Below are 26,773 nucleotides of genomic sequence, written 5' to 3' on the forward strand. Positions count from 1 at the left end.
GTTAGCCCGCGGCCTTATTATCTCCACTCTGCTTATATATATAAGATGAAAATTTAAATGGGTAAATAAATTTTAGTAATGTTTGGGGTGTTTGAATTTATTTCTTAATGAAATAACACATACACAAAATATTTTGGAAACGAGAGTTGTGTTGATTTCAAATCGTTTTTGAGCGACTGAAAACTATTCAACTACTGTCAACACAACCTTCTCTATTTCTTAATCAGCTGTACTTACAAAAATAAGTTGACGTTTTTGAATATCTTGAAATTAAAGCAAAAAATAAAAAACGCGATTGAAGAAGCAATCATTTAATAGCTGCAACATACTGGTGTTTCCAGTCCTGAAATATACATCTCGAAAGTTAAAAATAAAGAAAAACAACAAAAAGATAAAAGCAAATTGTATGCAAATCTGAATGTTTATATTCTACAACAGTTTAGACATTTTGATGTTGACATTGCATCAATATCACGTACTTATTGTATCATGACATTAAAATCTAATAAAGTAGTATTATGATGGAAGTCAATAGAAACGATCGACAAAAAATAGTATTCATTACTTACAAATGGTTTAAATGGTTTTATTAGAAAGAAAATAAATAATCTACTTCATAAAGAGGATATTAAAACGGAGATATTTTAGACAGATTAGAACACACGTATTGGCGACTTTATACTCAGAAATGAGTTAAGGAGTTACCTCTTAACTAATCTTTAATAACAAACTAGTATTTTTTCTAGGAAAATGACCACTACCAGATCATAACATTTAAACAGAAATAATTGAAATTTTCTTCTTTCAATTGTCACCAATCAAATTCCCAAACAATTTTTTTCTCACAACCATAGCTATATCAATGATTCACTTCATGTATTTAAATCTACATATTATGTTATCAAATATACTTTGTAAAATATGCATTACAAAATGTAAATAATAAATCTTTAAAAAAAGATCGAGGTCAAATCACCAATCGCAAGTGTACAATTTTATGGAAATAAAATTATCAGTGTACACTGAGGGTATAACATCAACCTGATCAGATATGAACTGTACAACTGAACTAGGTGGTTCTATATTAGTACATAATTACACGTTATTAACACAGATTGCCTGGTGAAATCACCTTTCGCAAGTGTACAATTTTATGTATAATAAAATCTCGTAGCATACACTGAGGGCATTACATTCACCACGGCATGTGAAATGATCAAATTAATCAAATGGGCATACTTATTAATATGTGGATGTGTTTATATTAATATGATAAGCAATAAAACTAAGTGTAACTAAAATAATTTGAAAATACATCTGTATATTGTGCACACATTCTCACAACTAAAAATTTGCAATTTAATTGCATTATCATTTAAATTAATCCTTCCAATTTATTGTCAACAAAACCTCTACCAACATCAAATTGTCTTGTTCCTTTTTCAAGCATGTCATTTATATATATGATTTGTGTGAGCAAAAACAGGACAAAAAGTAAGAAAGAACAACAGTTTACTAATGGCTACTTTTTACCTTTAACAATACAGAATAAAAGAACGGTCATTTACATATTACAAATGCTATTATTAATTGCTAAAATATATGTTTCAATTTTTATATTGTAAGATACGAAACAAGTTAGAAGTAAAAACCAAGTTAGTAATCATAATTATATTTAACGAAAATGTAATGAAATAACATTTTAATTTGTTAAAAGTGAAAAAACAATCGCTTGGAAGTATTTGTCCATGTCTCAAATACACAAAACTATTCATCAATATAAATGTTGATAAATTTATGGCCTATTTGATAGGTTTATCTTAATTTCAATTAAACTGACGAATGAGTGTACAAGCTAAATAAATGATGTGGAAATCTAAAATGGAGTAAAATCAATATAAAATACCAGTAATACATTTAGTGGTGTACTCTGTGTATATTTATGAACCAAACAAATGTTATATGGTTGATGACTTATTTACATTATATTTACATTAGAAATTTTTAATAAAATCATTTACATATGAAAAAGCAAACACATTTTGAAAAACAACAACTTAAACAGCTCAAATGTCGCACAAAGCAGTGACAGTTCTAAAAACTATGTAATCATTTTTATGGGCAAACAAGCTTTACATATTTTCAAGCAGCTGCAGCAACACTATCACATTGAACTAAAGAATGAATAACCAGTTAAAGCTTCTTTCACATCAATCTGCTAAAAATGTTGCATTTTTTATATGAATTTTCTTTAAAATAAAATAACATTAATTCTATAGAATTTTGATTAAACTCTTCACATAAATTTAAAAAAAAATGTAGAAAAGAAATCGAAATCATGATAAAGTAATCTATTAACTCAGAGATTCGTAAATTGTTAATTTCAGTAAAAATTCAGTAGAGTATACATACTGCAATTCTCCCAGAACACGAAGAAAATCTAAAGTTTTCTAAACATATAAGCAGAGTATATACTTGACCCTGAAAATAATGGTGTTGATCTAAACATGAAACTCTGAATCAACTTAGTGTTTGAACATAAGGCTTGCATCAAATGTACAAGATGAATTCAATATTGATGGGATCAATCTAACTCTCCAATTCACAAAATCACACACAAACTGAAAGCAATAAGCAGGAATGTTGTCATGGTATATAACACAGCTGAAGCAAACCCACACAGCTTTTAATCTATTTAAAAAAACTCGGCTTAACAAATGTGCGTTAAGTGTCGTCCTAGATTAGCTAGCAGTCCGTTGGAAATGCACAGGCTAATCCGAGACAACCCTTGACCCATATGCATGAAGCCCCATTTTTCCAGAACTTGGTTTAAAGAGACTTGAACCATAAATGAAACACTGCCAAAAGTCTATGTCATTACTGTTCCAAACAGGTGAGTTTATTTTACAGAAGACAGTTGATTGTATGCATTTCTATTATAAATCAACAGTTTTAAAAAACACCTACATCTTGATGTACAATAATGATGATATTTTTAAATCTAGATTTCACAAGTTTCCTATTGGTCCAGTAAACCTTGGATTGAATGTGCAACTACTGTATTTAATACACAGATAGTAAACATATGGTAAAATGTAATACTTAACCCAATCCGACATCTTATGCATATTATATATAATGTTGTATTTAGTATTTTATATCAGATTTGAGCATTTTCAGATTTTAATTTGGCTATTGTCTCAAGGCTACATAAAACTAATAGTATTTCTGGAATGCATAGCCATGATGTACTGAAAATTTCATTTTCATTGCATAGAAAATTAAAACAAATATTCAAAGAATAAATATTATTCAATCTACTATGTAATTGAATGGAAACTATATACTGTCTGTCCAAAAGCAATAAATGCAATTTCTTTGCTCTTATCTTTTACAAACTCAAAATGTTACAAAGAAACATTTCGTTAAAACAAATTATTTGTGTTGATGTTGGTTAAGCATCATCTCCCTCCTTAGGTAGATTTTCTAGAAATACAGTGAAAGTTGAATTATGAATAATAACATGATACTTGTTGAACTATCAAGAGTAAAAAAATAGCATACATGTGTGCCAAATGATAACTTACACATGTTAATGTAAATAGTAAATGGATAATGAAATATTATTTCAAGGTGTTTATGGAAAACTACTGACCAAATAACAAGGGCACTTCGACAGGATTTCATCACAAATTCTTTCAACGACATTTTGCATGTGAATCATACAAAATACTTCAAGCACACTTGTAATTTTAAACAAGAGGGCCAAGATGGCCCTAGTTCGCTCACCAGAGAGGAGTCGGTTCATTCAATCTTTACCAAACATCAAACTTGACCTAGATATTGTCCAGACAAACATCCTGGTCAAGTTTCATCATTATTGAACCAAAACTCTGGCATATGGAGTGTTTTTGTTTTTGTAAGATTTGACCTGGTGCCCTATATTTTGAGGTGACCCCCCTTGCCAAACATCAAACTTTGCTTACAAATATAAATATTATGACCAAGATTCATAAAACCTGAAACAAAATTGTGACCTCTAGTGTTTATAAGGATTTTGTATAGTATAATGAAAATTTGGACAATCTAAGGGCAATAATTATGGCATCAATTTTGTGATATATATATATATTTGTACCAAGTGTCATGATGATTGGGCAAAAAATGTGATTTCTAGAGTGTTCACAAGCTTTTTTTACTATAAAAATATAAGAAAACTGCCCCCCTCCCCCTGGCAGCCATGTTATTCAACTGACCGGAACCATTTTCGAACTCAACTCTCATATCAAGGAAACAAAATTTAATGATCTGACCAAATTTCATGAAAATTGGGCCAAAAATGTGACTTCTAGAGTGTTCACATGTTTCACTAAATACATATAGAGAAAAATGCAACGCCCACTGGCGGCCATGTTTTTTCACCGATCTGGACCATTTTCGAACTCAATATCAATAAAACCAATGTTTTGACCAACTTTCATGATGATTGGGCAAAACTTGTGACTTCTAGAGTGTTACAAGGTTTCTATAAAGCCAAATAAGGAAAACTGCCCCCCCCCCCCCCGGCAGCCATGTTTTTTAACTGACCGGAACCATTTTCGAACTCAACTCTCATATCAAGGAAACAAATGTTCTGACCAAATTTCATGAAAATTGGGCCAAAAATGTGACTTCTAGTGTTCACATGTTTTCACTATATACATATAGAAAAAAATGCCCCGCCCACTGGCGGCCATGTTCTGTTTTGTGTTCTTCTTGAACCCCCTTTGTAGAGGAACCAAACAATCGTTTGTAGACAGTGAATAATCCTCCACCGAATATAAACACTCTATATTACACGTTCACACTATTCACTCCTTAAATCACACACCTTTCACTAGAATATAAGTCTATTCACTAATCGCGAATGTATGCGACTTAGAACTGTACACGCGATTTTTCATTAGTTGTTAAAATATTAAATGAGATAAAAATAAAACATTAAGTGAAAGTTCATGTACTGAAGGTCGAAGAGTGCTTCTGTACATACATTAGAATTGTATTGCCTTGAATAAAAATACCCAATAAACACTATTGCCAGTTTAATTAAGAATTATGCCCTTCTTTAGTTTTTGTGTGTTTGGTACCATGTTTTTACCGATCTGGACCATTTTCGAACTCGTCCGAGATATCAATAAAACCAATGTTTTGACTAACTTTCATGATGATTTGGCAAAAATAGTGAATTCTAGAGTGTTTACAAGGTTTCTCTATAGCCAAATAAGGAAAACTGCCCCCCCCCCCCCCCAGCCATGTTATTCAACTGACCAGAACTATTTTCAAACACAACTCTCATATCAAGGAAACAAATGTTCTGACCAAATTTCATGAAAATTGGGCCAAAAATGTGACTTCTAGAGTGTTCACATGTTTTCAGTATATACATATAGAGGAAAATGCCCCGCCCACTGGCAGCCATGTTTTTTCACAAATTTGGACCATTTTCGAACTCGTCTGAGATATCAATAAAACCAATGTTTTGACCAACTTTCATGATGATTTGGCAAAAATTGTGACTTCTAGAGTGTTTACAAGGTTTCTCTATAGCCAAATAAGGAAAACTGCCCCCCCCCCCCAGCCATGTTATTCAACTGACCAGAACTATTTTCAAACACAACTCTCATATCAAGGAAACAAATGTTCTGACCAAATTTCATGAAAATTGGGCCAAAAATGTGACTTCTAGAGTGTTCACATGTTTTCACTATATACATATAGAGGAAAATGCCCCGCCCACTGGCAGCCATGTTTTTTCACCGATCTGGACCATTTTCGAACTCGTCTGAGATATCAATAAAACCAATGTTTTGACCAACTTTCATGATGATTTGGCAAAAATTGTGACTTCTAGAGTGTTTCTCTATAGCCAAATAAGGAAAACTGCCCCGCCCACTGGCGGCCATGTTTTTCAACGGACCGGACCCTTTTGAACTCGACCAACATATCATTAAGGCAAACATTTTGACAAAGTTACATGAAGATTGAGCATGAAATGTAACTTCTACAGTGTTAAAAGGTTTTTCTTTTTTTTTACCTAGTGACCTAGTTTTTGACCCAGCATGACCCAGTTTCAAACTTGATCGAGATAGCATTGGGATAAATCTTCTGACCAAGTTTCATGAAGATCCGACATGAAATGTGGCCTCTAGAGTGTTTACAAACCAAATGTGGACGAGGGACGGAAGACGGACAAAGACCGGTCACAAAAGCTCACCTGAGCATTCAGGTGAGCTAAAAATGCATGGATACAAAGAATTCAGATATACAGGGATCTGTTGCTCAAACTTAAACAACAGTCATTCAATGGATGCAAAAACTTTAAACTTTGTCTCAATTTTAATTAAATAAGAAGAAACATTTCATGTTGAAATGTTTTAGAAGAATGGTTTCTGTTATATTTTTTACTCACTTTTGATATGATAAGCTTAATTCGCTGTAAAAGCAACAATTTTAGACCTCATTCTTTTTCTATACACATTTTCATGCATTAATTTGATGTGATTTCAAGCTTTCAGGATTAAAGATGAAAAGTTGTTACACTCACACAACACATTTATGAAGCTAATGCTGACTATATGATATAATCACATAAAAATATTGTAGTACAATACTAAATAGCTCTAGTACAAAAGAGGAGAAATAAAATACACTCTTACATACTATATCTGCACTACAGAATAATTAATTCATAGACTTTGATTACATAAAACAAAAGTAAGTTCTTCAAAGTCACACAACAAATGCTTTTCATTATTAGATCTACACATGATTCTCTTTCTTTTTCTTTGATGATTATACAAAAATATTCTATATTCAGATAATGATTAAACTAAAACAACAAAGCTTACATATTTTTATAATCAAAACTATATTGGAAGACCAAAACAACACTTATAATTGAGAAAGAAAGACTGAAGCGTAAAATGCAAATTACTTGTATAAAATTTACATACAGTCCATGCACACAGCAACATGAATAGGAAAAAAATGCCTGACATACGCAAATGAAATGTCAAAACACCTGATCTGATTGTATAACACTTGGATAATGTCAATACATTTGTACGTTATACAAATATTCCAAAGCTTAATAAAATCGAATATGTCACACTTATTTTTTACAAAAATATTCTTTGCACTAAAAATTGTGAATTAAACAATGTTATCCCGATATTGTGTTAGAATGTCAGAGTAAATTATATTTGATTCATGAGACTGGCACATATCCAAACATTATTAATAATAAGGCAGCACACAGCTAAGGACATGGATTATTACATTAAACTTTGGAATCACAGTGATAGGTCATGTTCTATGCACCATATTAGTGACTTATATTAATAAAATACACAGTATCACATCTTTGATGGATATATGACAGAATATTAATTATACTATCAAATAATTTGTTTCTTAATAATGCAAAGTTGTAAATGCCGTATTTGTCAGCATTATCAGTAGTACCTCTTTTACTCTATAACATTTCTGTCTGATTTCTGTCAAACAGACACTAGGAAAAGAAATACAAATTACTTTCAGATCTGCTAGAGTGGTGCACATACAAAGCAATCATTAATTTATGTTATTTACAATTTTGAAATCTAAAAGAGTGAAATTGTATGAGACAGGCAAACAACTTCTATTTTAATCATTGATGTATTTTGAAGTAGGTGCTGTAAGTTTAACTTTGTTTTCTTTTTTTCTAGCGAGGTTTATTATACTCTCTCCTTTGAAAATAATGTCTTCATCTTATGATACAATAGTCACAACCAAAATGTAAACATAACTATTAAAAATGCTTTTTAATATGGCAATTCCATATCAAATTATATAACACAACTGTATTGTTAAATGGGAAATTAAAACCTGCACACTCTTTACAGAAGTCCTTTGTAAAACAATGACACCATATTAACTCATATCTGTCATCAAAGAACAAAAAAAAAACACAACCAGTTATACATGAATTTGTTTATCAATCACATTACATTCACTATTATTTACCATGCTCACAACTTTGACTACCTTCATTTTCAAAGCAGAAAATATTTACCAACAAACCAAGCAAATTCAAACCATCATTTGTCATTTTTGGAACACTAAATGGGTTATTCAGTGTTCATAGTAGTCAAGTCATCATTTCTCTTACATACTTTCAACACTGAGTACCCACTGACATTTTAAAGACAGAAAGAAACCTTTAAAAAAATTAGTAATTAAACTAAAATTAGTAACACCACTAGACTAGATCTGTGGATCCTACACAATAGCCTCCTTGGAGCTGTGATGAGCCTTCTTCTCTCCATATTCTCCAATGAAGGAGCCGTCCTCCTGGAATTTACTGCCGTTCACATCATCTGCAAAGTGGTATCCATTGTCATCCTCCATGCCACTACTCAATGGTCGCTCCTGTAGCAAAGATTATGTATTAATAGGTGAAAAAAAAAAGATTTCTTGATTGATTTATTAATTGCATAGATACATTAAGTGCACACTTTTTAATAACCCTTTATTTCAGTGCTATTTCTCCCGATATATGTTTTTTTGCTTCGAACTAGACAAAACATTACACAGACTACATGCGCCTGATTCTGGAAAGACTGGGCTAACAGTATGTGCGGAAAGTGTTGTCACAGATTAGCCTGCCCAGTCTGCACAGGCAATGCAGGGACAACGCTTTCCACTGTTATGATATTTTTATTAAAGAAAGTCTCTTCATAGCAAAAATGTACATAGTGCAGAAAGTGACGTCTCTGATAAACCTGTGCGGACTGCACAGGCATATCTGGGACGACACTTTACCCACATGCATAGAGGTTTCCCATGTCCTCCTCCATGCCAATCCGATTAATTAATTTATCACTGATGACAAGATCAATCTCTGTAAAATGATCAACCTCTCTGGGAGTTATTTAGTAGAATTTTAGTAGATCAGACAAAAAAAGGCGTCTTATACGCCTGTAGCGCTCAATTAGAAAAGGAGATAATAAATGATCTGTGATTAGCATTACAAAATGCCAGACACTGTTACCAAAAACAGCGTCATACAAACACACAACAGATGGAAAATTAATAATTGCTATCTTTAATTGGGAACTTAACATCTGTCCCAGTGACCATGACCTTTACCCTCGAAATTGATGGTTTTGTTTTCCTTCCAAGAAACCAGTCTAACAAATTTGGATGATAGAAAGCTTAAGTGTTTGAAAGATAGTAACTGAAAACTAAATGGCCCAACTGACAGACTGACGGGCAAAGCAATATACACTCGCTCCTTTACAGTGTAAGATGAGATGTCATACACAAATCATGAAGGCAACACAAACAGGTTTTAATAACAACATTTGGTGTGAAATGGCTGTGTCTGAAATACGAAATCTTAGCAGACACAACATGTTCATATACAATGTATTCTTGTCTGACACTGAAGGTATTTGTTGTCATGAATCTCCCAGGGTATCATGCATATTTATTACATCATGGTTCAAATAGAGCCTATATTCTCACATGATACGCTTGCATTTTCCTATAGACACAAAACAATATAATTGTTTAACTAAAACAGTAGTCTCTACTTTAAACGCAGGTTCTTATAACAATTATATTTATGTTGGTGCAAATATAGAACACTTTTCAAGCATGAGACACTTGAATGTTCCTATTTAAAAAAAATATGAGTAATTGTTTTTAAACTAACAATAAAACAATGCAAAAAGAAGTTACTAATTTAAGTGTATTTGATCTCTGATATTAATTATATTGAATGCAGAACAGAGCAAATATAGAACACTTGCTTTAGAATGCTACACATGGATTTTCCAATAAAACTTACACAAACAAGGGCTGTTTGTAAAACATGCATGCCCCCCATATGGGCTGTCCGTTGTAGTGGCAGCCATTGTGTGAATACGATTTTTGTCACTGTTACCTTGACCTAGTGACCTGAAAATCAATAGGGGTCATCTGAAGGTCACGATCAATGTACCTATGAAGTGTCATGATCCTAGACAAAAGCGTTCTTGAGTTATCATCCGAAAATCATTTTACTATTTCGGGTCACCGTGACCTTGACCTTTGACCTTGTGACCTCAAAATCAATAGGGGTCATCTGCAAGTCATGATCAATCTACCAATGAAGTTTCATGATCTTAGGCGTATGCGTTCTTGAGTTATCATCCGAAAACCATTTTACTATTTCGGGTCACCGTGACCTTGACCTTTGACCTAGTGACCTCAAAATCAATAGGGATCATCTGCGAGTCATGATCAATCTACCCATGAAGTTTCATGATCCTAGGCGTATGCGTTCTTGAGTTATCATCCGGAAACCATTTTACTATTTCGGGTCACCGTGACCTTGACCTTTGACCTAGTGACCTCAAAATCAATAGGGGTCATCTGCAAGTCATGATCAATCTACCCATGAAGTTTCATGATACTAGGCGTATGCGTTCTTGAGTTATCATTCAAAAAACATTTTACTATTTCAGGTCACCGTGACCTTGACCTTTGACCTAGTGACCTCAAAATCAATAGGGGTCATCTGCGAGTCATGATCAATCTACCCATGAAGTTTCATGATCCTAAGCGTATGCGTTCTTGAGTTATCATCCGGAAACCATTTTACTATTTCAGGTCACCGTGACCTTGACCTTTGACCTAGTGACCTCAAAATCAATAGGGATCATCTGCGAGTCATGATCAATGTACCTATGAAGTTTCATGATCCTAGCCTCAAGCGTTCTTGAGTTATCATCCGAAAACCACCTGGTGGACGGACCGACCGACCTACCGACATGAGCAAAGCAATATACCCCCTCTTCTTCGAAGGGGGGCATAATAATTGTTTTTAAATTTACAATAAAGACAGCAAAAAGTAAGCACTATTCTTAGCATAGAATTCTAAGCATACATTGAGTTCACTTTGAAATTAAGCTTATTGTTGAACTGTAAAAAAGACACTTTTGTAACATGATGAACAGTGTTGATGATAGACAAAGTTCTGGATCGGACATGGATTTATGAAAATATTTCAATCCACTTAAATACCCAATTCACAAGTGAGCTCCACATGGCAAAGAAACAAAAGCACGGTGCCTATACCACGTGACTTTTTAAGATCTGTGTTGGGAGAATAAAGCGCGACCCAGGATGTCTTTTTAAATATTTCACCATTTTTAATGGGATAGAGTGGAGAGCCTGCTTATTCGTGAGAGTTTTCTATAGGTATAAGTTTTTTAAACAAATAAGCATTTTTCCAGTAAAGTGAAACCGCGCGATTGTAATATGAAGTCCCCACACAGATCCAACATTTTTCAAACCTTTCAAACGCGCTGTTGCACTTTACTGAAAAAATACTTATTTGTTTAAAAAGATCATGATACCTATAGAAAACTCTTCTGAATTAGTGAGCTCTCCACTTTATCCCATTAAAAATAGTGAAATATTTTTAAAGAGATTCTGAAAAATGTTAACTGGGTTGTGTTTTATTCTCCCAACACAGATCCGAAAAAGTCACGTGGTATAGGCACCGTGAAATGGACAGTTAGAAAAAGTGAGGAAAAACATAGGCTTTTAGTCATGTTAGCAGGGATTTGATATAAGAGGTGTTATCCACTCTCACTTATATATTTAAATGATATTCTGTCTAATAATATATAATAATATACATAATAAACTATGAAGCACTCAGAGTAGAAGTGACAAAACTTGGAGCGACTAATTCATTGGTATGTATTGTGCAAGTTAGGTTTAAGGTATCCAAATGGAAAAAAAGTCCATTCGAAATAAATCTTCAATCCAGATCACCATAAAAACTGTGTTAAGTTTTTTTAATAACCCATTCCAATTTTATACAAATGTCTCATGCAAATTCGTACAAAAATTCCTATCAGTAAAGTTGCTAACAAATATTTCATAGCATGCAGGCTGTTCTGGTTTTATGCTGTTTGCACATAGCCATTTTCACTTTGCTTCTGAGTGGGAAAGGGTTAAACACTAAATGACAGTTAACAGTTAAAGGAATATTAATGTGAAAAGCCTTCTATCATATGCTGCAATCAAAATCAAGCAGCATTAGGGGTGCACAGAGCTTTGCAGTGCATTTTTGTTAGCAACTTTACACATAGTAAAATATACCCAAAAAATGAATATGACTTTATAAAACCAACTTCATTCATTTATTGTCATCAATAAAAGTGCGTTTCATGAGAACTTAGGCAATATTTGAGCCTTGTTCTGAAAAAACTGGGCTTAATGCATGTGCCTAGAGTGTCGCCCCAGATTTGCCTGTGAAATATAATCTGGGACAACAATTTCCACCTAGACTGGATTTAAGTAAAGAAGAGACTTCACTTAAAACAAAAAATGACATAAAAGTGAAATCCAAACTGCACAGGCTAATCTGGAACAACACTATAGGAACATGCATTAAACCAATTTTTTTTTAAATAAGGCAATATTTGATACTTCCATTAACAAGAAATCAAGTGCAGGATACCCATGAGAAAAATCTTGATAACTTACCTTCGGTGCAGACTTAGAACGTAAAAAAAAAATAAAAAATAAAGAATGAATAATTCATCATATTCTATATCAGCGATTGCATGCAACAATTTTTTTTAAAAACAAAACCTTATCTCTAGAAATGTTTAATTATAGGATTCTTTGACAGTTTACAGTGTGTATCAATTTTGTGTTGTAAGTTTCTTGAAGTTTCTGTCTACCTGTTGTGGTTGTCTATACAATTTTCATTAAGTCATTCCTATATGTTGTTTTGTATTTCTTTTATATTTCATCCCATCCTATACAATATTTCATCTCATGATATCTCAAGACATTTTAGTAGGGCTGCAACAATATACCGGTATATCGGTATATATCGCAATACGCAATCTGCATATTGTATTGCGATATGATTTTCATCATACCGGTACGAAAATTTTACAAAAATTCATTCACATTTCGTCCAGAAAAGCCATCCGAAATAATGATAAAAAGGTAAACAAAACAAAGCAGTGTAAATTATTTTTACGTAAAAAAAGCATTCTAAAAAGTGTATTATACGGAGTAGCGTTGTTACATGGGAGCATTCATTCGATGCTTTTGAACAGATTATCGTTGAATTAATTGCGCACAGCTGTAAATGTTTCGTTCGATTCTGATTCGAGCATTATTTGTAATCCGAATTTCGGAAACACGCTTCCAAATTTGAATGCTAACGCGACAATAAAAAATTATAGCGTCAAATTAAAAGTGCTTTATCCTTTGTCTCAATAAAAAGCGCGCGAAAATTATACAGACATGTAGAACGTCGCATGGAAAGAATGGGTGTATTTTGTGTTGTATAAAAACGGGAACATCACGTCAGCTGAATTACGCGTGATCAGTGGGAAAAACGCCCCGGTTGGACGTTATTTCATCACATCTTTAAATAGTAACAATTGCAAAAATGTATTTGATACTTAAGAAAATTTGCGAATGTTTGTGTTTCTTATTATTCTTGAGCACATTTATAGTAAATATTTACCAGAATTTGCTTTAAAATTGGAATTTATGGGATTATTGGGTAATTGGAAAATTATAATTTTGGTACAAGTTAGCAATATATTGCGATATATTGCAATACGGGTTTTTGAACTGACAATATATTGCAATACGGTTTTTGGCGTATTGTTGCAGCACTACATTTTAGCCAACCTGATATCAACAACATTTGTAAGTTTCAGCAGAATATTGATTTTCATCCATAACTGAGAAGAGGAACTAACATATTTGAAAATGTTCATTGTTTGATGAAGACAATTACCTCTGTCGAGTCTTTCTTAAAAAACACAAGATTTTTTTTTATTTCAACAATTCTGTTCTATCACATGCCATAACATGTTTCCCATGTAATATAACAATCAAGAATATTTTTATCTTACACATGTGTAATATACTTTTTAAGCGTTTTTATTGGCTTATTTTCGTTCGATTGACAAATTGCATTTTGTTATTTTTGCTGAAATGACGTTGATATCAAATGACGTCATGAAATATAAACAACATTCGGGATTTATCATTATGTTTGCATAAATATTTATTTAATTTGCTCATTAAGAAGCATGTGATAAAAAAGATCTGACACTCGTCATTTCATACCATATTTTATTAAACTCGTCCAGGAAATTCCTGAACTCGTTTAATAAAACATGGTATGATAACACCTCGTGCCAGATCCTATATATCTTTAGTAGATATCTTTCGTTATTTAATCTTACCTCATTTCACATCTAACGTAATACTAATAAATGTACTTCATTAAATCCAATCTTATTTCATATCTCATAGTATGTTATAATTATTTCAACTAATATTATCCCCATGTAAATTCACATTGTTTGATCTCCTTTATATATCATGCAATTACATCGCATATCTTATCCCATCTTACCTCTGCATTTATACCGGTCTCCGCATCTCTGGTATCATCAAAGAAGTCATCACTGGAATGGCAGGAGAAAAATCAAGTTTTTTTTTTCAAGAGAGAATTTCAGACATTTAGGATACACTCTACTCTTCCTCACACCAGATATCAAGGTTAAATTCTACTCTTTCTCATGTAAGACATAAAGGTAACACACTTCGCATTCTGAGGTAAGACATAACGGTAACACTATACTCTTGCTAAGGACAGACATAAAGGTCACACTCTACTCTCACTTAGAGCAGACATAAAGGTCACTCTCTACTCATACTCAGGCAAGACATAATGGTCGCACTCTACTCTTGTCTGAGCACATAAAAGGTTACACTCTACCCTTGCAGTCCAGACAAAATGGTTACACTGTATTTTCATTCATGTCAGAAATAACTTTCATTCTACTCTCACTCAAGCAAGACAAATTGTTAACACTCTTAGTTCACTCAGGTCTGTCAAGGTTGACACTAAACTCAGACATAACAATTACACACTTCTATCACTCAAGTCATACATAAAGGCTACACTCCACTTCCACCCAGTTCAGTCAGGATAGTTACTCCCAAACACCCCACTGTACTTACACTCTCCCCACATCCTGAAAATCATTCTCTTTCAGTTCCTGTTCAGGGTTGTTGCCTGCCTTCTTCTCCTTCTTGTCCACTGAAATAAGAGCAATTAACAGCTTTTGTGAATGCTAATAGCAATCCATTTTGAGGACAAATTTAGTATGCTGCTTTTTTCCTATACTTATTTTTCTTCGAATACTGCCTCTTACAGTTAATGTTTCAAAACTTAGAGAATGATATCCAGAGAAATAGCAGAGTGCTGTGTCTTTGACCTTTTTGGTACAACCCTGATGCTCCTCTGGAATGGTCAATGCAAAAAGTGTGAACATCTTTTACAATTTAATATATTTGTACAAATGTTACATTGAAATGAAAAGACCATGCTTTAAAACCTTGATTACTACTGCTATTGTTAAGACTCAGACAGGCCTTTGATTAGCAAATTATAACAAAATGTCACAAAACTGGTTTCCTTCCATTCTGACACTTTAAAGCAGCGCCCTGTAGCCGTTGTGATCCTAGATCTAAAGTCCGGCCCTATACAGGGATTAACTGAAGGATTGGACTTCCACTGGCCCATGGGCAATGTTCATTTTTTTATCTAATATCCCCCAACTAAGAAAGGTTGCAAAATATTTAAGTCAATATTTGTAAATATGTTAACAAACACATGCATGAATACATATAATTTAGCAAACATAAAAAAAACAGAAATAAACTGAGCCATGTTTCAATGAATATCTTTAAGCAATGTTTTGAAACAATTAACAACTGTTTTTCTGGCGATCACCTACCAATATTTCAAGGCTTGATAGTTTTATTGACTACTAAAAGGAAAAAACAAACATAAATCAGTCTAACTTGGCGAACTTTGATCAAACAACACTGATAAATTGCAATAGAAAACTACCAAAGAAATGTCTCAACGATAATTGACTTGCACTAAGGAATGTATTCTTTGGGAAGTTACTAAACCTCCAAAATTATAACTTGGAACAACAGGAGGGTTTCCGCCTAAAATTACCTTTTCACCTCAGAAGCAAAGTGAAAATGGCTATATGCAACCAGCATACAACCTGCAGGCTGTTGAGGTTTTATGCTGTTTTCTGCTCATCAATATCTTTTTTTTTTTTTTTTTTATTCAATATAAAACATACAATGTAAATATGTGCATAAGCAAGAACAAAAGTGGTATAATACAACAGTAATAATGTCAAACACATATTATACATGATATGCTAGGATATACTGTTTTGTTTTGCTTTGGTTGCATGTGGTGTATGCTGTTATTACTATAGTTAGGTAGAAGACAACTGGACTGGGTTATGAAAGTTTATGCGTTTCCATTTTTGTTCAAAAATATGAAGTTTATCGTTGTTGAGGGCTATTTCTTTTTCAATTTGGATCTTTAGTTTTAAATAGTTTATAAAACAGTTGAAAGTAGGTATTTGTTTTTTGTATTTGAAGCTAAATATAAAATATTTCATTAATATGATAATGTGGTTCACAGTGTTATTAATTTCTGGTATTTTAAAATTATTCACACCGAAACTGATATTTAAGAGAGACAGTTTTAATTTTAATTGTTGGTTCTCTAGAAATGTTGTTAACTGGTTCCATAGAATTTGAATATGTTTGCACTCCCAGAAAAGGTGTTCTATTGTTTCAATGTGTTCGCTGCATATATCACATAAATTTGTGTTGGATAGGTTGCATTTAAAAAGGTATTTATGTGTAGCTATGATTCTATGGACATATTTATATTGAAAATTTCTCAGTGTGCTATCAATAGTTGTTTTATATGGCATGATAAATATTTGTTTCCAATTAAATTCTTGTTCTCGAAGAAGGCTTTGCCATTTATTTTGAATCTTGGAGTTTTCTGCAGGGTGTTTAATTTGTAGTTTGTAAAATATTTTGTTTGTTTTGTTTTGTTTTGCAAGTATGTTTTCCGTGAATGATGTTTGAGTACATGGTGTGTTTTTTGTATTAATTGTAGATTTAATATGTATGGGTATGCTTTTAATTAATGTGTAATACATAAGGAAATTGCCCGAAGGTATTCCGTATATATAACATATATTCTCAAAAGAGTAGAAGTCTTTTATTCTGTAATCGTACAATTGGTCGACATATTTAATGTTTTTTTCAAACCAATGTTTATAGAAAAAGGTCTTATTGTTTGAAGTTATGTCTTTATTGTTCCATAAAATAGTTTTACTGGTGATTTGGGTTTCTAGATTATGAGTAACATTAGTCCATGCCGATAAAACATGAGACAGAAATATGTTTTCGTTTGCAATTTCATGCAAAATGGTATTGCTGATGTTACATTCAAAAAGTAAGGAGTCACCATATTTTTTTAGGATTTCCTGGTAGAATAATTTCCATTTACTTGTATTGGTATTATCTAGATATCTTTTAACCCAGCTGCATTTGATTGCATTCAAGAATGAGTCGATGTCCGTTAATTGGATACCTCCATTTTCTACTGATTGAATTAACTGAGTTCGCTTAATTTTATCAGGTTTACCGTCCCATATGAAATTAAATATTCCTGATTGTATATCTTTAATAATATCATTTGGTGGGTTTGGGAGAACTGTTAGTGTATAAATTAATTTAGGAAGTGCAAACGTTTTCAACACTGTGTTTTTTCCGATTAGCGTAAGTTTACGATGCTGCCATGATTTTAAACAATTTTTAAATTTTTGTAATTTAGGCAGTATGTTTTTTAGAATGGTTTCATTTTCATTGTTTGTAAAGGTTATTCCTAACGTTGTTGCTTCATCTGATGTCCAGTGGAATTTCATTTCTTTTTTGAGTTGAATATTACTTTGTTTAAATTTACCTACTCGTAGCACAGTGCATTTACTTTTGTTAAGTTTAAGACCCGATGCCATTCCAAAAAGGGTAAGTGATTCTATAAGATTATTGAATGAGTCAATACTGTCATTTAAAAAATAAGTTGCGTCGTCAGCAAATAGGGATTGTTTAATTTCTTCGTCAGGTTCTAGCGATATTCCATTTATATGTTCATTTGATTGGATATAGTGTGATAGATACTCGATGCATATAATAAATAGTGAGGATGAGAGGGGACATCCTTGTCGTACCCCTCGTTCGATGTTAAAACTGTTTGAGAAGAAGCCATTGTTAATTATTATACTGTTAATATCGGTATAAAATAGTTTTACCCATTTAATTAGACTTTCACCGAAATTCATATTTTCTAAGCAAGAGAACATGAACGAATGGTCTAGTGAATCGAAAGCCTTTTCAAAGTCTGCAAAGAAGATGAGGCCAGCATTGTTTGGTTGGTTGAAGTAATTTATGCATTCTTGTATCAGACGTACATTTTCACCAATGTATCGTCCTTTAATAAAACCAGATTGAGATCTTGAAATGACTGATGGTAATACTTTTTTAATTCTGTTTGATATACTTTTAGTTGCAATTTTATAATCATTGTTTAGTAAACTAATCGGGCGCCAGTTTGATAAGGATTCTAGGTTTTTTCCAGGTTTTGGAATGAGTGATATTATACCTTGTTTTTGAAGAATTGTTAAGTTTTCGTTGTTAAATGAATAGTTAAGTGAATTAATTAAATATATTTTGATATCATTCCAGAATATTTTATAAAACTCGATTGTAATGCCATCAGATCCTGGACTTTTGTTGTTTTGCATTTCTTTTAGTGCTAATCCACATTCATATTCATTGAGTAATCCGTCACACAATAATTTTTCCTCTGGATTTAAAGCATGATGTGTATTTTTAAAAAGGGTGTTATTTTCAACATGTTTTCGTTTATAGAGGGTTTCGAAAAATAGACGTTGTTCTTCTAGTATTTGAGTTCTGTTTGTTATATCTTCGCCGTTGACTACTAATTTGTGTACCGTTTTTTGTTCACTTCTACGTTTTTCAATGTTTGCGAAGTATTTTGTATTTTTTTCATTGTGTTCAACATGCTGAGCACGTGCTCGTAGTATTACTCCATTGAGATGTGTATGATAAATTCCTTCTAATACTTGTTTTTTGGATGTTATTTCATTTTCAATGTCGGTTGTATCGTTTATTTTTTCATGCATTTGTTTTTCAAGTGTTTCAATGATTTTGATGGTTTCAGCTTCAAGTTTGTGTGTTTCTTTTTGTTTAAATGATGTGTATCTGATTGTTGTGTTACGTATATTTCCTTTAATTACTTCCCATAAGGTGTTTGGGTTTGCATCTTTATTATCTTGAACTGTATTGAATATTTCTTGTTTTATTTGCGCTTGATATTGTGTATCTAATAAGATGCTGTTATTAATTTTAAAGTATCCTGGGCCTCTCTCAGGTTGTATTTTGTGTAGTTTAAGTTCGACTAGAGAGTGATCAGTCATAAATCCTGGTTTTATGCTACATGTGTCAATTATGTTGCAAAGTGACTCAGATATTAAAAAGTAGTCTAATCTACAAAATATTGTTGGTTGTGTTTGAGTGCCAGGTGAATTTGCTTTCGTTTGGATTTATTGTACGCCAGATGTCTAACATATTGTAATTATCAATTATGTTATTCAAAAAGTTTCTATTTTTAGGATGAGTATAAAGGTTTCCCTTCTTTTTATCTAATAATGGGTTAAGAACAGTATTGAAATCACCACCGACTATAATGTTTTTATCTTGGTTATTAATTATGAAGGATTGTAATGTTTCATAAAAAGAGGAATCATCTATGTTAGGGCCGTAAACGTTGATTAATGTTAATTGTGTTTCGTGTATTTTGATATCTATACTTGCTTGTCTGCCAACTATTATTTCATTAAAGTTATCGACTGTCATCCCAATATTATTTTTTATCAGAAAGGCAATGCCTTGTTTATTAGTGTGTTGTCCACTGAGATAGATGTCTCCGTCCCATTCATTTTTTAAGGTTTGTGCTAAAGTGTGTGTCAAGTGACTTTCTTGTAATAGGCATATGCTATTTTTTTTTTCGTCTAACCATTTGAAGATTTTTATACGTTTATCTTTATTGTTTAGCCCTTTTACATTCAAAGTGCATAATTTAATCATTTAAAAAGGTGGAGGGTGATGTTACTGATAATTTGTGTGTTCTTGTCCAGTTAGTTTCTATTTTAAAACATGTCCAGTTGATTTCTGTTATAAGATATAGGTCAATGGAATTTTTCCATGATTTGGTATTCGATGCAAAAGTGATGTGTATGTACAAATATAGTAAACATTTCATCATGACATATATAGTGGAATAAATGCAAAGAAAAACAATATAAAGGGACAAAATCAACTAAAAAACAACAACAAACAATTGATACACAGAGATGCAAAAAACAAAAAAACAAAAAAGGATAAAACATACGGTATTGGTTTGGGTTTTTAAACAAAGTAATGATATATTTTTCCAATGTACTGCTAAAGTATCTAAGACGAGAACAGAAATATGTAAAACAAAACAACAACAAAACGCTTACATATGATGTCATGAATCAGTGGTTATATATGTATTAAATTATCCAATGTGCAATTATATATACATATATATATATATATATATATATATATATATATATATATATATATATATATATATATATATATACATACATATACATATATATACACATACACACATATACATATATATATACATATATATATATATATATACATATATATATATATATACATAAATATACATACATACATATATACATATATATATATATATATATATACATATATATTTATATATATATATATATATATATATATACATATACACATACACACATATATACATATATATATATACATATGCATATATTTTAAGTAATCTTTGTTGCTTATATGTATGATGGTAGTGCATACAACTATCCGGAATTAACCACAAAAGAAAAACTAATATTAACTTCGGATAATAAAAGTTTTAGTACAAAATAATGGTGGAAAAAAATCTGCTTTACTTGATTTCTCTTAAACCTGGGAAGAGATATCGTAGAGAGAGATTCTAACAAGATGTCAGTACCTTTATCGAATGCCTCCTTTGAAAACCGAAAAAGGAGATATTGTTCAAGGTATATTCATATATATTAACAAATATATATACACCTACACATATACACACGTACATACACACATATATACATGCAATTCTTGTGATTTTCAGTTTTTCTGTATGTAAATATACACTTAAAAAAACTAAGCTATGTATAAGCTATGTATCTACATTTTCACTTGATTTTAAAATGCCTATGATTTTCTGTTTTTCTGTATGTAAATATTCACTACACAAACTAATCTATATATAAGCTATGTATCAACATTTTCACTAGATTTATTATGCCTGTGTGATTATAGAATTAGTGATAGCTGTAAAGAGTTAGGCTCCATATGATTGTCCTTCACAGTAGGGAGGAAAAAAATCTGATAGTTATTTGTTGCAAAAAAGTACCGATCATGTCATTGTATATATTATGTAAAGAATATTTGTTGTCTTAACATTACAATTTGTTTATCAGCGTAATTTATTTGTTTATAAAAGATGCGTTATTGAGTTTATTATTTAAGTCAATACAATTGACAAAAATATTACAGTGCACATATGCCAGTTTAAATGGTGACTATTTATAAAAAATAAATAAATAAGAGATATACGCGTCTAAGATGAATTGTGTCTTAATATAAAACTGAATTTAACAAATCCATTTGTACAAGAACACAAAAAAACGCATGCATACATAATCCTACTCTCCCGCTAACATACACATATGGTCGCTAATACATCTATGTTCGACATACACCTCCAACAAAGATGATATATTTATCAAAAAGCGTGGACGCAATCTATTAAATACATTGATATATTTATTAATACCAGCAAAGTGTTTTTTTACTTAATTTGATTTAAAAAAAACAACAAAAAAACGCACACCTGCCTAGAAAAAAGTTGTGTTTTATTTATATAAAACAAAATTAAACAAATCCATGTGTGCAAAGATACAAAACAAAAACGCATGCACATATAATCCTATTCGCCTGCAAGCATACACACATGGTCGCTAATAATCTATGTTCGACCTACACCTCCAACAAGAATGACAAAGGCTGACAATGACAGACAAACATTTGTACCAATGTAGCAAACAACAAGACGCATATTAATTGCTTGTTCTCGGCGGTTTAAAACATATATAAATCGCGGTGAGTTGTATATAGTTTACAAAAATACTACACGAGTAAATATTATGCTTGAACTGAATTTTTTAAGTCAAACTATCTTTAAAATAAAGCGTTCTTAATATTAATTATGCCTAATGTGACACAGTAGTTTTTATATAATCACACTTCGTTCCGTCAGCGGAATAATGTGGTCAGTGAAGCGTTAATCTTTTTCGTGACACAGTAGATTTTATATTGTCACACTTTATTCAGCGAATCACTGTGGTCAGTGAAGCGTTAATCTATATCGAACATACATTATACTATACTTGTTAACAAAGAAAAGCGCCCAAGTGTGGTGCGTACATTACTCTCTCTTCGGTGTGTTGTTTGGCCATGGCAGGTTCGTCCAATGTTCATAGTCTTCAAATTTCACAGTTTGAATTTTGTCCATATGGTTTTTGTAAAAGATTTTACCATTCATGAACCAAGCACTGTTTATTTCGTCCGGCATCTTCTTTTTCACGCACATAAGGACATGTAAGTTCAGTTTGGTCATGTCTTCATTGATAAATATGTCTGTCCCTTTTAGCTGTTTCCTATTCGCTATGATGTCGAATTTTGTTTGCCTGCTAATCAATGACACTATTATGTCTCTGTTCTTGTTGTCCTTGTTTGGGAGTCGGTGCGCTATGTTGATGTCCGCCATGGTTATTTGGCACACGTTGTGAGCGCGCAGGACGGATATTACCAATTCAGCTGATTGTCTTGCTGTTTCTCGTAGGTTGGTATCCGCGATTCCTTTTATTTTGATGTTATTTGAACGTGAGTACTGTTCGCTTTCGTTTTCATACTTTTGCCTGTTCATGTCTATTTGCTTCAATTCTTTAAGAAGGTTCTCGTTCATTTCTTTTTGGTTTTTGATGTCTGTTTCTAATACTTGTGACTGCGTTTTAAGCTTATCAATCTCTTGCTCTTTTTCAAAGAGTCTACCTTCTAGGACTTCAATATTCTTAACTACAGATTTCAATAGATCGTCTTTCATTTCTGCAAATAAATCTTTGATTGTTTTATGAAGGGTTCCGTCACCTTTAAATATGACATTGTCCAGCCGTTTATTGACACTGATCATTGAACTATCTAGCTTTTCAAGTTTTTTGTTTATTATTTTCATATGAGTTACGACATCGTTGTCGTCTTCTGGGTGTTTCACTTTTTCAGACTGCATGGCTGCTGATTTCTGCTTTGGTTTCTTTTTCTTTTGTTTGTCAACTTTCGGCGTTTCGTTAACACTACTGTCTACTTCGCTAACGCTAGATGCTTCTCGTTTACGCTTAAGATCTTCGTCATCAACGTGGCTGTTCGATATCATTTTGGATGGCAACGCCTTATCTTTTTTGAACAGTATACATCGGAAATTTTGGCTTGAGGTTTTTAATTAAAATTCAACATGATGCTTTAAGTTTATTTTCACAATTTACATATCAAAATAGTCAAGAGGTCTTACATTTTGTTCCCATCCGTATGCCTATCCTTTTTCACACTTTTAACTTACATAATTTTAATTATTTCTCGCCCAAATAGAGTTTGTTTACCTCGTGCGGGCTACACCATCAATATCTTGGTGTTGGAAATTAAGCCTTTAAAACTTGTATCTAGTAAGGAGGTCTTAAACTTGAATTGATTTTCTTAGGAACTACAAATGGGTAAAAGTTTGATTTTATGAGGTAAAGGGTTAACCCCTGGTATACTTACATGGGTATGTACCACCTCTGTTCCGGTACATATAGCAGATGATAAGGGCCACAACGATAAACACTACCAGGATACCCACAATCAGAGCAATAAACCACAGATTGAATCCTGCAGGCTTGATCACTGGCACAGGTTCTGAAATGGAATTACAGGGAAATAAGTCAAACAAAATGTTGTGTATCTGTTTTATTTTCAATGATAACAACTTTTTCAGAATAGTCTGAAATGTTTTGAACTATTATTAGTGTTGTCATCCCTAGATAAAAAGCTGTCTTGTTTTGCTCAACATAAAATAACAAGAATGAAATCATTCAGAAAAGGTTTTTGTGTACCTTTGTGAGGAAAACGTGACACGAAAAGCTGGAACTCAGATAAAATACGGAGGAAACATAACCTTGCAATATTCTAACAAAATCAAGTCCTACTTGGTTTTTCCAGCTCCTTTCCTTTCACTGTGAAGTTCACCACTCTATGGTCAAACTGGTGGCTGATATTGATGGAGAACAGTCTGTCATCCGTCAGGTCCTGGTAGATATCATACTCGGCCGTATTGCCCTCCATTACCGGTGTTTTCACGTCGGGTATGGTGAAGGTCAGCTCCTTGCCCGACATTGACAGCTTGAAGTACTGGTTATAGCTAGAGGTGAGTGGGAATTTCTGCTTTTCTGTAAGGTAGTAATAGCAGTGAGTAACAATCAATGAACATTACAGTTTATCAAAAAGAATTAACACAGATGCATACATCAATTAATCATCTTTGAGCCACCATACGTAAACAACAACAAACAATTCTCCTTGGTGGCCAGTGACAGTTAGAAATAATGGAAGTGCTGCTTCTCTGAAGGGTATATATATTGGTAATTTACATACATGGGAATTCAGGGCCACATGCTTTTCTAAAGAGTAGCAATATTGGTTTAGCTACAAATAACACAATTTGGAATACTGAAACGATTTCCTCAAGTGTGATATATCATTAAATTTACAATGAAATTCAGAAGCCTAAAGCGCTAGCAACACAACATGCCATAACAGTGAAAATGTGTGGGAAATTAAATTCTCATTTCCCAATAAATGATGAAGTCCAAACATGTTTTTTATTATCATCTTTTATTTAACCTTTGATCTCTAAGCATGACCTTGACCTTTGAGCAATAGACATGGGTTTGTATGTGATAGGCCCTCTCTACAGGGGCAAGTTATTCAAAATTGCATGATGACAGAAATAACATTCTAGACAAGCTCTGGCGCATGGAGGAGATCACACAAATAACACAGACCTCTGCGATACTGTGTGTGATGATCGTTTACCACTGTGATACGTACTTTGACAACTGTGTAGTCCCTTTGAAAATGAAATTTACTGGATTCAAGTTTTAAAGATTTTGTTTCCAACCCTTAGAGACTGACAAGAAGCAAACAGCATAAAAACCTCAACAGACTGCAAGTTACTCTCAGGCTGTTCTAGTTTTACCCTGTTTGCACATTGCCATTTTCACTGTCCTTCTGAGTGGGAGAGGGTTAATGAGCTCTTTGCCCCCGAAACCTAAGCATAGACACCAAAATTATCAAATTGAGTAGATACTTGCATAACACTTTCCAGTAGTCCGATTTCTGTATACTTTTCAAATTATATTAAGTACCTTCTACCCTAAAAGATCAGTTAAAATGCCTTTTGTAGCAATTGTAAAGGGGTCAAAATGAACGTGATATTGACCAGACTGACCTATAATCTTGTCACCAGTCGGCGTGGTTACAGGCATGTACCAGAACCATTGGTAGCTCATCTGGTTCTGCCAGTCTGGGTCTGTGCGGGCAACAATGTCGATGACAATCTCCATATTGGGCTCAACGTCATATGTGGCATTGGGGCCCTTGTCTATCTCAATCTTGTCTGAAAGAAGCAGCAAACCCAAATTGGTTTCCAACAAAAAAACAATTCACTGCTAAAGTTAAAGAAATTATAAACAACAAGGGCTGTTTGTAAAACATGCATGCCCCCCATATGGGCTGTCAGTTGTAGTAGCAGCCATTGTGTGAATAAGTTTTTTGTCACTGTGACCTTGACCTCTGACCTAGTGACCTGAAAATAAATAGGGGTCATCTGCCAGTCATGATCAATGTACCTATGAAGTTTCATGATCCTAGGCAGGATTTTATACCCGAAATTTGGCTATATTCCCAATTGCAAAAGTATACTTTTTCTTAACCAAATTTTCAATTTTCTAAGTATAAAAAGGGCACATAATTCTGTCAAAATGCACGCCAGAGTTATCTTACATTGCCTGCCCAGTCCCTTCATGATAGTAAGTAAGTGTACCAAGTTTGAATGCAATAGCTTTGATACTTTATAAGAAAAGTGGACATAAACACAAAACATAACAAGACGCCGACGCCAAGGTGATGACAATAGCTCATCACTTTTTTTTCAAATGACCTTGACCTTGGACCTAGTGACCTGAAAATCAATAGGGGTCATCTACATCATGATCAATGTACCTATGAAGTTTCATGATCCTAGGCAAAAGCGTTCTTGAGTTATCACCCGGAAACCATTTTACTATTTCGGGTAACCGTGACCTTGACCTTTGATCTAGTGACCTGAAAATCAATAGGAGTCATCTGCGAGTCATGATCAATGTACCTATGAAGTTTCATGATCCTAGACATTAGCGTTCTTGAGTTATCATCCCGAAACCTTTTTACTATTTTGGGTCACCCTGACCTTGACTTTTTGCCTAGGGACCTCAAAATCAATAAGGGTCATCTGCAAGTCATGATCAATGTACCT

General features: G+C 32.9%; 1 protein-coding gene across 1 annotated transcript in view; it reads right to left on the reverse strand.

Moving 5' to 3' along the window:
- Positions 1–295: 295 nt before the first annotated feature.
- Positions 296–26,773, reverse strand: part of LOC127856998 (contactin-6-like) — a 78,502-nt gene continuing 52,024 nt past the window's right edge. Inside the window, exons 14-19 of the mRNA XM_052393247.1 lie at positions 25,709–25,876; positions 24,408–24,647; positions 23,983–24,117; positions 15,085–15,163; positions 14,474–14,525; positions 296–8,448 (exon numbers count right to left, since the gene is read on the reverse strand). Of these exons, the coding sequence (XP_052249207.1) occupies positions 8,299–8,448; positions 14,474–14,525; positions 15,085–15,163; positions 23,983–24,117; positions 24,408–24,647; positions 25,709–25,876 (824 nt within the window). The 3' untranslated portion in view covers positions 296–8,298. The remainder of the gene's footprint in view (positions 8,449–14,473; positions 14,526–15,084; positions 15,164–23,982; positions 24,118–24,407; positions 24,648–25,708; positions 25,877–26,773) is intronic.

Source organism: Dreissena polymorpha, chromosome 14 (assembly GCF_020536995.1).
Source record: "Dreissena polymorpha isolate Duluth1 chromosome 14, UMN_Dpol_1.0, whole genome shotgun sequence".
Lineage (NCBI taxonomy): Eukaryota > Metazoa > Mollusca > Bivalvia > Myida > Dreissenidae > Dreissena > Dreissena polymorpha.